This window comes from Phodopus roborovskii, unplaced genomic scaffold (assembly GCF_943737965.1).
Source record: "Phodopus roborovskii unplaced genomic scaffold, PHOROB, whole genome shotgun sequence".
Classification (NCBI taxonomy): Eukaryota; Metazoa; Chordata; class Mammalia; order Rodentia; family Cricetidae; genus Phodopus; species Phodopus roborovskii.
The window spans coordinates 79,258,258-79,275,314 of NW_026126418.1; the positions used below are offsets into that span (position 1 = coordinate 79,258,258).

Consider the following 17,057-nt stretch of genomic DNA (forward strand, 5'->3'; position numbering starts at 1 on the left):
GTTATATTAGTGAGGTTCTCTAGATGCACAAAGACATACTCAGCATAGATATTTGATCTTCAAACATTTCAAAGACCTACAGAATATGGTATTTAAATATTTTAATAATTTAGAATTTGCATGCTTTTAAACCTAGCATTCATGAGGCATAGGCAGGCAGATATCCATGAGTTTGAGTCCAGGGTAAAATACAAAGCAAGTTCCAGGACAGCCAGGACTGTTACACAGAGACATCCTGTCTCAGAAAACAAAACAAAACAAAACAAAATAAAACACAAAAACCCAAAAATTTAGAACTCTGTTGACATGCATAGGACATGACATGACTGCTCCTGGAAGCACTGAGCTATTCCCAAGAGACTGTTGGGTACTGGAGATACTCCATTTGGAGTTTGTTTGCTTCTTGGCACAACTATTCTATTGGGCAAAAGACTACCCTTGCCCCAACTGCTGACAGTAAGCACTCTGTCCAAACTGGACAAGCAAGTTACAAACACAAGTGACTGCTGAACCTTGCCAAGCCAAGATAGGACAGTTTTTGTTTTTTTTTTTTTTAATTTTCCTGCTTCTGAAAATGGTTTGTCAGATATTCTAGGCCTTAGCCAAAGTTAGTTGCCCCAATGTTACTATAAGACCTTGGGAGACTGTACAGATAGCTGTTTCTGTCATTTCTTGCACCTTTAGGAAGCCGCCCATTTGCACTTCCTGCTTACCCAGGTAATATTATTTTCCTTCACAGGTCTTTGATGAAGTTGAAGACTAGATAGTCACAGCTATTTATCCTCTCATATCTCAGCTAGGGCCTATTAGATACAAGACTTAAGACTTTCCAAGATAGGATAGTTACTGGAATGATCTGTAATATGCCATTTATTTATGGCCTGAACGTTTAGTATGTGTTTCTTGCTTGATGTTACTCTTGCTGGTTGTGGGTCTAAATGTGTATGTTTTTACCTTTCTTTCTCCTGGACAATACTTGGTATCTATTATTATTGTATATGGTTTTTGTACCAGGTTTAAAATCCTCTTACTTAGACAAAAGGGGGAATTGTAGTGGGAATTAATTCCACCAATAGTTTTGGGGTACTGGCCTTAGGGTGAGGCTCTGGTGATCAGACATGATACCTTATAAGGAAGAGAAGGGTTCTGTCTTGCTCTCTCTCTTGGGTGGTGGTTGAAGGACAGACAGCAACATCCTATGCCTCCAGGGCAAAAGACTGAGGTAGCTCTTACCTTCATTGTGTGAGTGCTCCCAAATAAACATTTGATATTCTTTTTATCTGGGCCATTTGTGAGTTTCCTTGCTCTATCCACAGGTCAGAGCATCTGGAGGTTCATCTCCTCCAGGATCTGTCATAGCTACTAAGAGGAGGGCAAAGGGAAGAATTTGCTATTTTCCAAGGAAAACAACAGGCGGTTTCTGGCTATGAGGATAATGTACTTTGGATCTGGATTTGGTGTACCTTTCTTTATAGTAAGGAACCAGCTAAATAAGAAATAAGGATGCTTCTTAATTTATCCCTTAGACATGAAGAATGTTTATAAGAAGCAATCTCTGAAAAATGGAGCGAGAGGGAGAGAGAGAGAGAGAGAGAAAACATGAAGTTGGGCAGGTAGTGAGGGGTGGGGGGGATCTGTGAGGAGATGGGGAAAACATGATCAAAATGTATTGGAAGTGGCTAGAGAAATGATTCAGCAGTTAAGGGCAATGGCTGCTCCTCCAAAGGTCCTGAATTCAACTCCTAGCAACTACATGGTGGTTCATAACAATCTATAATGGGATCTGATACCCCCTCCTGCTGTGAAGATGTACATGCAGACAAAGCCCTTACATTCATAAAACACACAAATAAATAACCTTTAAAATATATATAGTATGGAAAAAAAGAGCTGGACAGAATAATCCTTCAGGGATGATGAGCTGGCCCAGCAGGTTAAGGCACATGCCACCAAGCCTTATGACCTAGTTTGAGTCTTAGGACCTACATGGTGGAGAGAGAGAACTCACTACTGTGGGTTGACTTCTCTTTTCTTTCTGCCTTCCAAATGCTAAAATGTAAAACATAAAGAATAGTCTTTTATACTTAGTTACTATTGTTCATCTATCTGTTCTCAGAATTTAACACAGGCCTATGGTTTTTGCCCACTGGGCAATAAAATGTCTTTCAATCGAATGAGAAAGAAAACTAAAAAATGATGTAAGTCCTAGTATAACTGTAGCCATGTCAGTGACTATTATATTTTCTTTATTATTCTATTATATGTTTAGGCCCAGTAAACCTGTGTTAGCTTCTAAAGTCTCTAGACTACAGGTATGTGCCACCACACCTGGAAATACTGTCTTTTCTGTTGAGCAACCTGGGTAAGAAGTGCTCTACATGACACAAGAAATATACTCCAGAAGAAGGATGTTCCTATTCATGTTCCTTTGCTTACCTTTTGCAAGTCAATAGAAAGCTGGTGAATGAATGCTTGCAGCTCTTGTTCCTTTTGTTCCAGGACTACAATCTTATGTTCTGCAAATGCTTTTGAAGATGTCACGTGATTTCTTCATTGAAAGAAAGCAGACAGTGAGCAAACTTTGGTATTTCCTCTATGACACACTCTCCAAAAGAAGAATGCACATGAATCCTTACATTTCATGCTGCAAGTATTATTACAGCATACTGTATATCTCTGTGAAAAAGCTCCTTGGCTTTTGGAAGCAGAAGTAGGAAGACCACCAAGGTCTAATTAATGAATTCTGATCTCTCTGAGTACTATATATAACATTACAACTCAAATCAGATTACTGCTCTGCAGGATTGGAATGGACTTGTGCCTATGCAGGTGAAGGGAGAGCCAGTGGTGGAATAACATGGGGGACCTGAGGCCTAGGCATGTAAGGACAAATCCACAAGCCTTTGCTAGCACTAAGGTCAGAGAGTGTTGTGATGAGCAATGGGGACATGTGGGTGGACTATAGCAATGCTACACCAACACCTCTCCCAAGGTCCCCACAGACCAAACAAGAACCTCTGTTCTTCCAGCGTTGAGCAGTGTCTCTGCAATTCTTCTATCCGCTGGTTTAAGTCAGATGACATCTGATTAGAAGTCACTAACTCCTCCTGAGTGCGATTCAGCTCTCTGGTTCGTGCCTCCAATTCTTGCTCCATTTTCCCCAAGCATTCTTCTTTTTTTAAAAGCTGGTAAGACATAAATGTCCCATTAGGCTACCGTAAAAAACACAGTTTGAGTAGATGATCAGATCATTGAGATGGTTCAGTGGGTATAGGAACTTGCTGCATAAGCTTGACTACCTGACCTCCACACACACACTGTGGCATAGGCATGCCCTTGCCCCTCCTCCCCCCAAACTCCATTTCTGTGGGATGAGAATTGGGCTTAATGTGTAGTACTTACACGGATAGAAGTTAAAAAAAGATAAATTTCAAATAGAACTTTTCCATTTTTAAAAAATAAATCTGAAAATACTGTAATGTGGTTAGTATCAAAGACTATGAGGATGTCATAATCATGAGAGTGATGACTTTTTAGGCATAAGGACTCATTGCTTCATGGTACTATTACAGAGCTTCTGAAACACAAACACCTACCATGTGCTTTACTTTGCTGATTTCCTGTTGCTGGAAACCTTCTAGCTCATCAATTTCATCTCTCTTTTGAAAAAGGCTCAGGCTCTGATTCTTCATTTCCTGCAGCTGAGTTGTCAGAAACCTTTTATCCTGTTTGCAAGAAGACACCAACTTAGGCAACCCAAGTATTAGAAATCAGTATTGTACAAGCAGAACATTTTAAATTCGTTTTTAAATTTCTGCAGATACATGCATACATGCTATACCACGTGTGATAATTTTTGAGTTCCAGGGATCAAAGCAGGTTGACAGACTTGGCCACAAGAGCCTTTCCCCATCTTTCCAGCCCCCAGCCATTATTTTGAGACAGGCTTTACTATGTAGCAAGTATCTGCCTATGAAGCCCAGGAAACAATGGTCCTAGTATAATCATCTCATTTCTGTCTAGCCAAGGGGCTCTCTTACCTCCTCACTACTAAGCCTTGAGAAATGTTCTGATTTCCCCTATTTTGTTAGGCAGCATTCCCAACGTGACTACAGAGTCAAATCAGGGCCCACAAGCAGAAAGCAGAGTCAACTTAGGGATCTTGAGAATGGTTTAATAAAAGGATTTATCAAAGTTGTGAATAAAGATACCTACAGAAGTAATACAGTAGAACTGTTAGGCAAAGGGCACTTAAATGAGGGAGCAATTAGGAGAAAAATCATCTTAGAGTGTCCATCTGAACTAATAAGCCAATAGAAGCTTAAATTTTTATAAAGAAAATCCAAGGAACCGCATATGAACAAAGTTGAGGAGGAATTATATTCTTTCCGTTATCATTGTTCTGGTGTTCTCAAGTGACCACTAAAAGCCAGAAGGTACGAAACCCAAGTGATGCAGCAGCTATCAGCCTTCTGGTACATAAGGAAAAGGACTGAGGGTAGAGAATATATCAGGAAGGGTAACAAAGGATACTCAGCAAGTCCACTAAGGAAGAGTAAGAGGAAGGATGTTGAAGCCAATCCAATCACCCAGTGTTCTGCTTCCAGGAGGTGCTATCACAACTAGTACTGTGAACTGGGTACTGGGGAAAACAGCACTCCCTAACCCCTCTTTCCTTCTGGTTTCCTGGGATTGAAACTCAAATCTTCAACAGAAACAGTCTGTTAGGCATCTTGAGCTCTCTAAAAACATATGGCTGTAATCAATCTGATTGGCTGAACTGAAAAGGTTACATTCTATGTCAGTTGCCAATGATGGAACACATACGGAAAGGCCCTAAGCCTTGAATCCTGATTGGTGGGAAAATGTATCTGTAACTTGGCACAGATGTTTGTGGGTTTTTGTGTTTAAATATTTGCTGCAATGAATGTCTGGTGACACAGGCAGTTCCCAAATCTGTGCTGTGGTCTCTCCTTTTTTATTTTTTAATTTTTCTGCTTTGCATAGAAAACAAAACAAAAAAAGAAACTAGAACCTTATACATGCTAGGCAGGCACTCTACTACTAATCTATATGCTCAGTTCTTTTTTAACTTTTCTTTTCTCCACAATATGTGAGATTTGTTAGTATTAATGTTTATTATTTGTGTGTGTTTGTATGTCTGTGTGAACATGGGCACAGGTGTGCAAAGATCTATCTATCTATCTATCTATCTATCTATCTATCTATCTATCTATCTATCTATCTATATGTGTGTGTGTGTTTGTATCAGAGAACAACTTGTTGTGATGGTTCTCTCCTTTCAGCATGTGGGCTCTGAAGACTGAACTTAGGCATCAGGTTTGTTAGCAAGCACCTTTACATCTTGCTAATTCCTACTTCTAATTTTAAAAGAATTAAGGTGACAGTGGTTAAGATCACTCTGTGCTATTCTGGAGGAGCCAAGTTGGTTCCCAGTACCCATGGCAAGTAGATCACAACTAATTCTGACTCCAGCTCCATGGGCACCCACACACAGATAGTCACACAGACACACATAATATATGTAATTTTTAACAAGCAATCTTTCTTTTTTAAAAATAAACTTTTAAAAAACTATTTACTTACTTTATTTTATTTGTATTGGTACAGAAAATGTCAGATCCCTTGAAACTAGAGTTATAACACAGTTGTGAGCTGCCATGTGGGTGCTGGGAATTGAACCTGGGTCCTCTAGAAGAACAGTCAGTATTCTTAACCTCTGAGTCATCTCTCCAGGTTCTCTTTTTCTTTTTTGAAGCTAGAGCTTTACCAAGCAGTTTGGGGTGGTCTTGAATTTACTCTGTAGCCAAGGCTTCAGTCTATCAAGTAGCCACGGTTATATACCTTTACTAACTAAGCCTGGCTGTAGAAGATATTTCGTAAGCCCCAGAGATAATGCTAGCAAGCACACAACAAAGATGACTAACCTTTTCAAGCTGGACCATCTTTTCTGACCATTCCTAAAACAAAACAAAAGGAGAAGTATAGTTTCCAGGTAGGAAAATCTGCAGTATCAAGATTCTCAGAAAACAACTTGCTCCTAAAAGCTATCAATCAACCAAAAAAAGGGAATGATAAACAGTAACATAAGCAAAATATATCCATAAAATTGGTTAAGAAAGCTAAATGTCCAAGTCCATCTTATATAAAATTCTAGAACACAGTGTAACCTGAATAGGTATCCACTATTCTTTAGAGTCACCCATGAATATTCTATTACTTCCTGAGTAGGCAGCTAGGATCTATAGAGTTGGGTCACACAGCTGATGTTTAGACATCAACTCACTGAAAGTCTAGGGGAACATAACCAATAATATTTGGTAATAATTCGCTTCAGTGGCTTGATTCTTTGGTGTATGAAAAAGGAGAGGGAGTATTATACTCCTTATTCACAAACTACAGAATACAAGGAAAATAACATTAGAACAAAGACCCAATCTCAATAGCTGCTCATCAGAATATACTGCTTTTAGATTGGTTTTTCTCTTATTTACATACATTCACACCATACTTATTTATTGGGTAGTTGTGATACTTTTATATTTATACTTTAAAACAAATAAACGATTTACTATAGGATTATCAGTATAAAACACTGATGCTTACTAAAACACTATTGACTGGCTGGGAAGATGTGGCACACACCTTTAATCCCAGCATTCAGGAAGCAGAGGCAGGGTGAGTTCCAGAACAGTTAGAGTTACACAGAGAAACCCTGTCTCAAAAACAAACAAACAAACAAACAAACAAACAAACAAACCAAGAGAAACCCAGGAACAACCATAAAAAAAAAACACCACTAAATATATCAAACAAAATACACCCAATAGATACTATAGTGTTATTTTTCCCTTTTACATTATTTGTTTTGTCTTAATTATTATTATTTTTCTTTTCTTTGGAGACAGTATACATATAGTTCAGGCAGGCCTTGAATACCTGATCCTCCTGCATGTACCACACCTGGATTACTTGACCTTTTGTTGTCATTCATTTTGCATCTCCCAGTAGCAGTTTCTATGGAGAATAAGAATCCGCTTCTGTCTACACTTGGTTTGGGAGAAGGGGCTAGAAGGGCTATGTGAACTGCTGTGACTAGGGTGACAGCATCTTATACTGGAAGAGGCAGGTGTTTGTGAGTGTAGGTTTGAGGACAACTTTTTAGAGGATGAAACCCTTGTGTTTATTTGTAAGGTAATTAGTAGATTATGGACATACTAGTTTATGTCTCTATTTTACAAAGATGCACAGAGAGAGAATAATTCTGAACACATATCATGATTAAACTGTCAAGTCTGAGCTGGGCGTTGGTGGCTCACACCTTTAATCCTAGCAATTGGGAGGCAGAGACAGGTGGATCTCTATGAGTTTGAGGCCAGCCTGGTCTACAGAGCAAGTTCCAGGACAGCCTCCAAAACTATACAGAGAAACCCTGTCTCGACAAAACCAAAACAAACAAACAAACAACAAAAACAAAAGAACTGTTAAGTCTGACTTTATAAGAAAAAGTCAAATGAATTTTTAAAGAATTTATATTAGGGGCTGGAGAGATGGCTCAGCAGCTGAAAGCACTAACTGTTCTTCCAGAGGGCCTGGGTTCAATTCCTAGCACCCACGTGGTAGCTCACAGCTATCTGTAACCCCAATTTCAGGAGATTTGGTACCCCACACAGACATACATGAAGGTAATATACCAACACACATAAAAGTAGATAAATCTTAAAAAAAAAAAAAAGAAAAGAAAAGAAATTTATATTTATTCCCTTCCTTCTAAAGGTTGTAAAGACTTTTTACCAGGTTCTTTCATCATGATTTTTAAGTCAGGTCCCTAAATGAAATCTTTTCCTAGCCTTGGGCAGTAGCCCATATAAAATACCTGGTCCTTTCTGGCTAATGCCAAAGCCAGTTCTTCTGCCATTTTGGCTCTGTTGGCTTGGAATATCTCATTCTGCTCTTGAAATTTCCGCATGGAAGCTGTTAACAAAAAGGCACTATTTGAGATACAGAGATACTTCAGACATGACACACAGCCCATGTGAGTATTTTACAAATGCTACCAAATGAAGTAACTGCTACTATCTCTTCATCACAATTGAAAAACAAAATGAAAATCAAAACTAACAACAATAATAACAAAAGTATTCTTTAGTTTTCTTTCTTCCTGTATCATTGTTCTTGGATGGCAATACTCAAGGAAATCGTAAGTTGGGATAGGTTATGATAATTTAACATATGTCCATTCTATTGTTGATATAGTGATGTCAGAACTTTCCAAAAGTTAGTCCATACAACAATAATGAAACTACAATGAGAATAATCTCCTAGATTAGACTCAAGGGCCAAGTACTAGACTACACCAAAATCTAAGGGCAATTAATAAGTGATGATCCCCTCTCAGAAGTATGCACACAAAGCAACAGATATACATTTATACTTGATAACTGTCAGTTAAACATCATATCAATCTGATTAAGAACACTATAAAATAGCGATATGAGTTCAATAGATATATGCAACAATATACTAATTCATTTAAAAAGCTAAAGCCTGAAAAGATTAAGGAAAGCAGGAAAAAAAAAAATACATACAATCCTGGTGTTTTTCTAATGCAATTTCAAGCTTCTCTTTTATCTTCTGCAAGTTTCGGACCTGTTCAGCATAGTCTTGGGTAAGGAGGATGATGCACATACCAGCAGTGAATAAATATTAGGAAAGGAAGTTAATTAGACAAGCAACCAAACAAACAAACAAAATGATGACTTTCATAACCTGAAAACCAGTTCTGTTAAAGAAATCTAGGTAGAAAGCCTTCATTAACAATGAATGACACAGGCAAACAGGAATAGTACAAATTTCCATGGTATGAACAGTGAGTATGAACAGGTAGATCTGTTTAGCCTTCAAAGAGAACAACAATTATTCCAGGGCCAGTCATCAGAAGTTCCCCGCTATGAAAAACTCACCATCATTATTACTCAGTTCTAAGTCTCAGTATTCTTGTACTGGTTTGCCCCATAGGATTATATATTTGAATGCTTAGTCATTAGGGAGTGACACTATCTGAGAAGGATTAGAAGGATTTTGAGGTGTGGCCTTGTTGGAGGAAGTGTGTTTTCTTTTGTAAGAGATCCTTAGTCATGGTGTTTCTTCACAGCAATAGAGAGGTGAATAAGACAGTTCCCACTCCCTGTTGTCCTTAGCTGTATGGTAGATCAAGAGTATTCACTAAAAGTTCATTTGCAGACCATACAGCTAAGCAGCAGTGGCTAGGTAAGCAGAAGCATAGCCTTCATGGTTCAGGTGCTTAATTCTCTAGACAAGTGTATTTTTTTTCTACAGGAACTGAGTGACAAATTGTCACCTCAAAAGTGAAAGAATTACTTGGGGAGCCAAAGTAAATAGTTATGATATAGTATAAAAGTAGAAGTAGTTGAATTCTAATTCTGTCAGTTCTTAGCTAGGGATCTTAAGTAAAATACTGATCTGGAATATTAGTCTCTTCATATGTTAACTAATAATAATCACATCTATGTCTCTCTCTGAGACAGTTTCTCTGTGTAGCCCTGGTTGTCCTAGAACTTCTTTTGTAGACCAGGCTGGTCTCAAACTCAAGAGATCCATCTGCCTCTGCCTCCCAAGTGCTGGGTTTAAATGTAAGTAAAGCAGCCAGCCACTTAGCTTTTACCTCTACCTCAGACCAAAATGGGTGATCCTGTCTCCACAAATCCTCAGAGTACAATCCAGACTGCACTGCTCTCCACCAAGCCTCAGACTGCAATCTCTGAGTTCCTGACTCCTTTCACCTTATATTCCTCTCTCCGCCCAGTCATATCACTTTTGTCTCCATATCCCTAGTGCTGGGATTAAAGGCATGTGATCCCAAGTGCTGAGATCACCTCTGTGCGAACTGTTTTTCTTTTAGAACTGGATCAATTCGTGTAGCTCAGTGTGGCCTTGAACTAACAGAGATCTGTCTGCCTCTGTCTCCCTAGTCCTGGGATTAAATGTGTACCACCACCACCTGACCTTTATGGCTAGCTAGCATGGTTGCTGGTATTAAAGGCATGTATCACCATTGCCTGGCTCTATGGCTATGGCTAACTTTGCATTCTGATCTCCAGTGGCTTTATTAAATCATAAATAATATATCATCATGTGCCTAATTACATGCCTGGACTAATCACATCTATTTAAAAGGAATTGCTAAAGTAATTTGTATGCATTAAATGTTTGGCAGACAGTGATGAATTAAGCATAACCACCATTGTTATTACTCATAGGAAGCCGGTGACAATTCTTAAGCGGTGAAGTGGGCTGATAAATGTCAACTCTCTCAAAATATCTTCCTTCATCATTAAGTCAAGCCCAATACTCTCCTTTCTATACTGGGAAAAGTACATACTACATTACAAGTACTTTCCCAAAATTAAGCAACAGTTATTTCACTTCTATTATTAATGATTATAGGAATCAAGACAGAATAACTGGCTTTATGTATAGGTGCACAAGATAGTAACAGCTAACTTCAAACTATTTAAGGCTAGGTCCGAAACTTAGTTTGAATCTCAGCTCTACCACTCACTACCTGCGTACCTTATCTTGCTGACCCTAAAGACAAAACTACAGTGTGAACCCTTGATAGCTAAACAAACCTATTTCACATACAATCCAGTGAGTTTTGGTTTACTGTTTTTACCCCAATAAAACTGGCATAAGATCTAGGAGCAAAAGGATACATATAAACCATGGACCATATCATAGGATGAAACTATCAAAGTGTTCACTGTCAAAAGCCAATATAAAAACTCAAAGTTCTATCATGAACATGCCTTGCTCAGGTAAAGGATATAATGGGAGCTGTGTAAACTGTAAAGTGAATAGAGAGTGTGATGGTTTGAATAAGAATGGCCCCCAGCTGGGCATGATGGCTCACACCTTTAATCCTAGCACTTATGAGTTAGAGGCAAGTGGATCTCTGGGAGTTTCAGGCTATCTTAGTTCATGGTGTGTCCTTATTTGAGAGGGGTTGGGAGGTATGACCTTGCTGGAGTAGGTGTGACCTTGTTGTCGGAGGTATGTCATTGGGTGTGTGCTTTGAGAAGTCATCACAAGGCCCAGTGTTTCTCTTTGCTTTTGGATCATGATGTAGTCCTCAGCTACTTCTACACCATAAATGTTTGCCTTGTTGCTAATGGCCTAATCACCTGAAACTGTAAATGAACCCCCAATTAAATGCTTTCTTTTTCAGAGTTGCCTTGGTCATAGTGTCTCTTCTAAATATAATTCTCCTAAAGAAGCAGGTATTAAAGTCAGGAAAACCACTGATAAGTGGCCCCAAGCCCTGGAGCAAGAGTTCCATAGATGATGTGAGTTATTCCAAGTGACAGTCCAACATCAACATCTGGTCATCATTCCCTACAGACAGTAGTCCTTATAACTTTCCACCTGAAAGGAAGCTATGCTAAAGTTGGAACATGCAAATCTATTCTACACACACTTTTCTCATTTTTTTAGGAAAGATTCTTCAGGCTGGGTGTTGGAGGCACATGCCTTTAATCCCAGCACTGGGGAGGCAGAAGCAGTTGGATTTCTGAGTTTGAGGCCAACCTGTTCTACAAGAGCTAGTACCAGGACAGCTAGGGCTACACAGAGAAACTCTAACTCAAAAAAGAAAAGAAAAGAAAACAAAACAGAATTATTTAGGGCTTAGAGAGATGGCTCAGCAATTAAGAGAACTGGCTGCTCTTCCAGAGGACCAAAGTTTAAATTCCCAGAACCCATATGCAGCTCACAACTGTAACTCCAGTTCCAGGGCATCTGACACCTTTAAACTAATGCACATAAAATACACTGAAAAAACAAAACAAAACAAAACAAAAAAACAAACAAACAAACAAAAAAAAAAACCTCTTTGTACATATGCATGTCCCAGAGATCAAGCTCAGATTGTCAGGCTGGTAACAGATCCACTGACCATACAAGCACACCCCACCTCCAGTATCTTGAAATGCAGCCTAGGTTAGCCTTAAACTTAGAAAACTTAGAATCCTCCTGTTTCCCTAAGTACTGTTATTAAAGGCCTGCACCATCATACCAACCTCTACAGGAACTTTTTAGTCATGGCTAGAAATACCAGGAGCAGAAAAACAGTAGCTTTTAAAAATGAGCTTTCAAGCCAGGCGTTGGTGGCACATGCCTTTAGTTACAGCACTCGGGAGGCAGAGGCAGGTGGATCTCAGTGAGTTGGAGGCCAGCCTGGTCTACATAGCTAGTTCCAGGACAGGCTCCAAAACAATACAGAGAAACCCTGCCCTGAAAAACCAAAATAAATAAATATAAAATAAAAATAAGCTTTCTAATTCAGTTTCAATTTACAACATTCAGTATACTAAAATTAAAAAAAAAAAAAGTCAAGGTAACAAAGTGGGAATAGAACGCTCCTTTTCAAGGAGATCAAATGCTGTGTGGAAGTTACTATAGTTAGCTACCCTATAAAGCAGGCTTATAGCAGGGGAGGATCATCTGTCCTTTGTCTGCTGTTTATGGCTTTTAAACACATACCAGAAAGTCTGGCCTCTAACTTCCGTATCTGTTCATTTCTTCTCAATAGCTGGGATGAGAGATCTTCTCTGGAGCTGCTTCCATCTGAAGCCTGTTGGAAAGATGAAATGAGAGATCACATGGGTCTCCAGCAGTATGAGCCAGGACAAGCTAGAAAAGCAATACCTCATCTTATATTTGATTACATTTTAATTGACTAATAACTAAAACTTTCCTAAAGTAACTGACCTCAGTTCCTCCATCTGGAAAGTGGAGGCAACACTATCTTCCTCTGTGACAGGGCAACAGGGGCTATTAAACAGATAAGTCATGTGCAGGTGTGGGCTACTGGAAAAATGCAGTCCTTTATGGAATAAAAAAATTCCTTATGATTATATTATAGCAAGAATACAATAAAAAAAAATCACTTTGTCTTCTAATGATTAAGCTCCTGGAATAAAGGAAGAGAGGTTTAACAAAAAGCCAAAGTCTTGTACATGGCTAAGACTTTGTCCTGTACTGATAAAGCTGCAGTATTTCCATTTACAAAACAAAGAGTTATTACTCCAAACGCCTGAAATGCACCAAACTTGCACAGAAGAAATGCATCCAATAGTTCAATACATGAATAACAATCCATTTTCCCTCCAACAGTCAATTATTTTAAAGTTTATGGAAAGTTGGGTGTTGCACACCTCTAATCCCAGCACTGAGTATGAGGCTAGCCTGGTCTGCATAGGATGTAATAGGACACACACCCACACACCCACCCAAACAAACTTATTTATGGGAAGCCAGGCATAGTGGCACAGGCCTTTTAAATCCCACTGAAGAAGCAGAGGAGGTATATCTCTGTTAGTGGCCAGCCAGGGTACCTTGGTGAAATCCTGTCCTTAAAACAACAAAAAAGCCCCTAAACTTATGTTTATACATTCATGGGTACCACTACTATTACTTTGGATATCACTTACTAGTGCTAAGATATAACTTACTTTTGGGGGGGGTCTTTTTTATTTAATGATTTATTTTTATTTTATGTACATTGGTGATTTGTCCGCATGCATGTCTATGTGAGGCTGTTGAATCCCCTGGAACTGGAGTTACAGAGTTGAGAATTGACATGTGGGTGCTAGGAATTGAACCTGGGTCCTTTGGACCCAGCCCTAATTTCCTTTTCAGTTTCTTTTTTTACTGTTTTTGAAACAAGATCTCATTCTTTTTTCTTTTTTCTTTTTTCTTTTTTTCTTTTTTTTCTGTTTCTCTGTTTCTCTGTTTCTCTGTTCCTCCTCCTCCTCCTCCTCCTCCTCCTCCTCCTCCTCCTCCTCCTCCTCCTCCTCCTCCTCCTCCTCCTCCTCCTCCTCCTCCTCCTCCTCCTCCTCCTCCTCCTCCTCCTCCTCCTCCTCCTCCTCCTCCTCCTCCTCCTCCTCCTCCTCCATTTATTTGTTTGTGTGGAATCAGAGGACAATTTTCAGGAGTTGGTTCTTGTCTACCACATGTATCCTGGGATCTCCTGGGATCAAACTCATGCTGTCAGGCTCGACAGCAAGCACCTTTACTCATTGAGCCAACCAACCAGCTTGGATATACAGGCTCTTACCTTTTTACCATAACCCCACCACCACACCACCACTTCTGATGGAGAACAGTGAGATGAAGGAAAGTAGGGGTGGGATGGGATTAGTAAAACAAAGTAAGCATATAAGAAAAGAAATCTGCTAATTGGGAAGCTACTTACAAAGTAGTTTTAAAAATTGGGGCTAGGATATGGTTCAGCAGATAAAGTACTTGCTGTATAAGACTTGGTTTGGATCCGCAGCACCCACATAAAGGCCAGCTATGGTGGTACATTCCTATAACCCCAGTACTGGATTGGAGGGAGAAAACAGCAAAATGGTGATCTCCTTGTTCAGTGGGTAAAAGTACTTGCTGGGAAATTATGAAGGCCTGAGCTGAATTTCCCAGCACCTAGATAAAAAGCCAAGCATGTCTATATATTTGAACCTCAGTGTTGGGAGAGGAGGGTAGAGGCAAGTGGATCCCAAGAACTCCCTGGCTAGTCGGCATAGCCCAAAGAGCTTTCTTACCGAGTGAGAGACCCATTCTGAATGAAGTCAGAAAGTAAGAGGAAGATGCCCAAAGCCTTCCTCCTTGGCACCCACATGCATACACAAACACACACTATACCAAAAAAGGTAGGGATCAATAGAGGAAGATTCCCAAAGTCAGCCTCTGGCCTACACATATGCCTGCCCAACTGAATGTAACTGTATATATATGCAAACATATGCACACACCACACAGATGTGGAGGTGAATAAACAAAATTTAAAATACTAGAAGAAAAATCTTACTTTTTTTTTTTTTTTTTTTTTTTTTTTTTTGAGACAGTATTTTCCTATGTAGCCTAGTCTGGCCTTGAATGGAAGATCTTGCTTCCTCACCCTCCCAAATGCTAGGATTACAGGTGTGTGACACTCTAATGACACCCAAGTCTTTGCTTTTATTATATAAGTTTTCAGAAACAGCAAAATATCCCTACAGGTCATTTCCTATTTGCCTCTCAAGTGCAGGATTTTTTTCTCTCTCTCATATTTGCTGCTTCAATTCTTATTTTGCCAAGGTTCAAATAATAGACATATGAACCTTTCATTCTGAACTCTGATACACATTTCTAGAGAATGGTATTTTTTACTTATTCTATTACTACACCAAACAAAATTTAAAACAATACTAATGCCCAGTCTTTTATAATGTTTCCTCATTTTATCCCCAAGATGGTCTTATAGGTGGTTGAACAATTCACAAACCATTTTAAGCATTTATTTACCTGTTCAGCTACTTGTCATTCAATATTTACTGGGGGTCAGTTTCTTTCTTTATTCTTCTGGTACCGAGTAAACTTAGAAACCTAGGGCTTTAAAAAAATTCTGTACTAGGGATTGAATATAGGGACCCACTTATGCTAGCAAAGTGCTTTGCCAGTGAGCCTTAACCTGAGGTTTAGTATCCAGGACCTATCCTATGCTGTGGAGTCACAGCATCTAGATTCAATTCGTTTCACCACTTAGCTGCAAGAACCTCAGCTGATTACCCAACTGCCTTGTACACTATCTTCCTCATAGGCAAACTGTGACAGTGACTTATGTATATACCTCATGCACAGAGATGTATGAGGGTATATAAAGCTGAACTTGTCAGGCCACAAAATAGAAGCTGCCATACTTTTACTTAGTAAGTACCATCTTCTACTAGCTGCCTTCTCTATTTAGGCTGCTGTAACTGATACCATGAATGCATAGCTTGTCGATGGCAGGAATGGACTTTATAGTTCTGAAGTCTGAGAAGTCTAAGTTCAAAGCCTAGAGATAGTTTAATGTCTGGTTTATGGGCACCTTTTAGCCATAGTCTGCATGGTAGAGAAGGAACAACAGTGTCTACAACCTTCTATAAGGGCACTCATTCTAAAAATCCAGGGCTCCTGACTTAATCTCCTCTCAAAGGTCCTACCTACTAATTTGAAATAGTGGCAGATTGTGGGGGACATAAACACAAGTGGTTTTGATTATTACTGTGAATGAGATACTCTAGGTTTCAGCACCGTGTTAAATATTAGAACTGTTATGAAACAGGCTTCCCTAAACAGGAGCAGCAACAAGAGAAGCTCCTTATAAAATACTTACTAAGAATTGAGTACTATAGGATTTTGTTTTCATGGGCTTGAGGATGGAATCCAGGCTCTGTGCATGCTAGGCAAGCACCTGAACAACTGAGTACTCCTGACATATCACCCAGCCTGGGGGATGATTTGGGACATCCCTGACACACACTTTAATATAGATACTGTTTCTCTTCCTGTTTCACAGATATGGTAACTAAACAAAGAAGAGTGAAGGAAGCTGTCTACTGTCACACAATAACAATGCACCAAGATATCAAATTCAGCTTGGTGTGGAGTCACATGCCTTTAATCAGACCTTGTGAAGCAGAGGCCAGGAGATCTCCATGAGACCAAGGACAACCTGGCCTACAGAGTGGGTTCCATGCTACCCATGGCTACATAGTGAGACAATGTCTCAAGAGAAAAAGGTAAGAAATAAAACCCACTTTTTGGTTCTATAACTGACCTCTGTGAGTTATTAAGCACTTCACTTTATTTCCTTTCATAGAATGCCTAGTTCAGTGGAGTTAGCACTAGTAATTCTGATTAAGAGATGCTACTACTAAGGAAATAGGAAATATGCACCAAACTTAGGAGGAAGGAAGGGCTCTCTAAAATGATATGTAAGGAGAACCTATGAAGGAAGGCCAAAAATCTTTCAGAAGAATCCAGGTATGAAAGAGAGACATCAGACATTCTACAGAGAGTAAATAGCATAGGAAAACATTTACCAGGTAGGAAGCAATGAAGTCTATTTCAGGATGTTCAATAAATTAAATACGTGTTTAGCACAGGGTATAAAAAAGTAGAGAGAAAAGAAGTCAAGTAGGTAAGCTGTA

General features: G+C 39.2%; 1 protein-coding gene across 3 annotated transcripts in view; it reads right to left on the reverse strand.

The window, feature by feature from the left end:
* The window catches only part of Golga1 (golgin A1), a 65,421-nt gene that overhangs the window by 40,840 nt on the left and 7,524 nt on the right, over positions 1-17,057 (reverse strand). For 2 of the 3 annotated variants that reach the window (XM_051185365.1, XM_051185367.1), the window contains exons 4-10: positions 12,583-12,673; positions 8,610-8,684; positions 7,898-7,995; positions 5,949-5,981; positions 3,597-3,725; positions 3,016-3,185; positions 2,437-2,548 (exon numbers count right to left, since the gene is read on the reverse strand). In XM_051185365.1, the coding sequence (XP_051041322.1) occupies positions 2,437-2,548; positions 3,016-3,185; positions 3,597-3,725; positions 5,949-5,981; positions 7,898-7,995; positions 8,610-8,684; positions 12,583-12,673 (708 nt within the window). The remainder of the gene's footprint in view (positions 1-2,436; positions 2,549-3,015; positions 3,186-3,596; positions 3,726-5,948; positions 5,982-7,897; positions 7,996-8,609; positions 8,685-12,582; positions 12,674-17,057) is intronic. The other variant, XM_051185366.1, reaches the window with a different exon arrangement.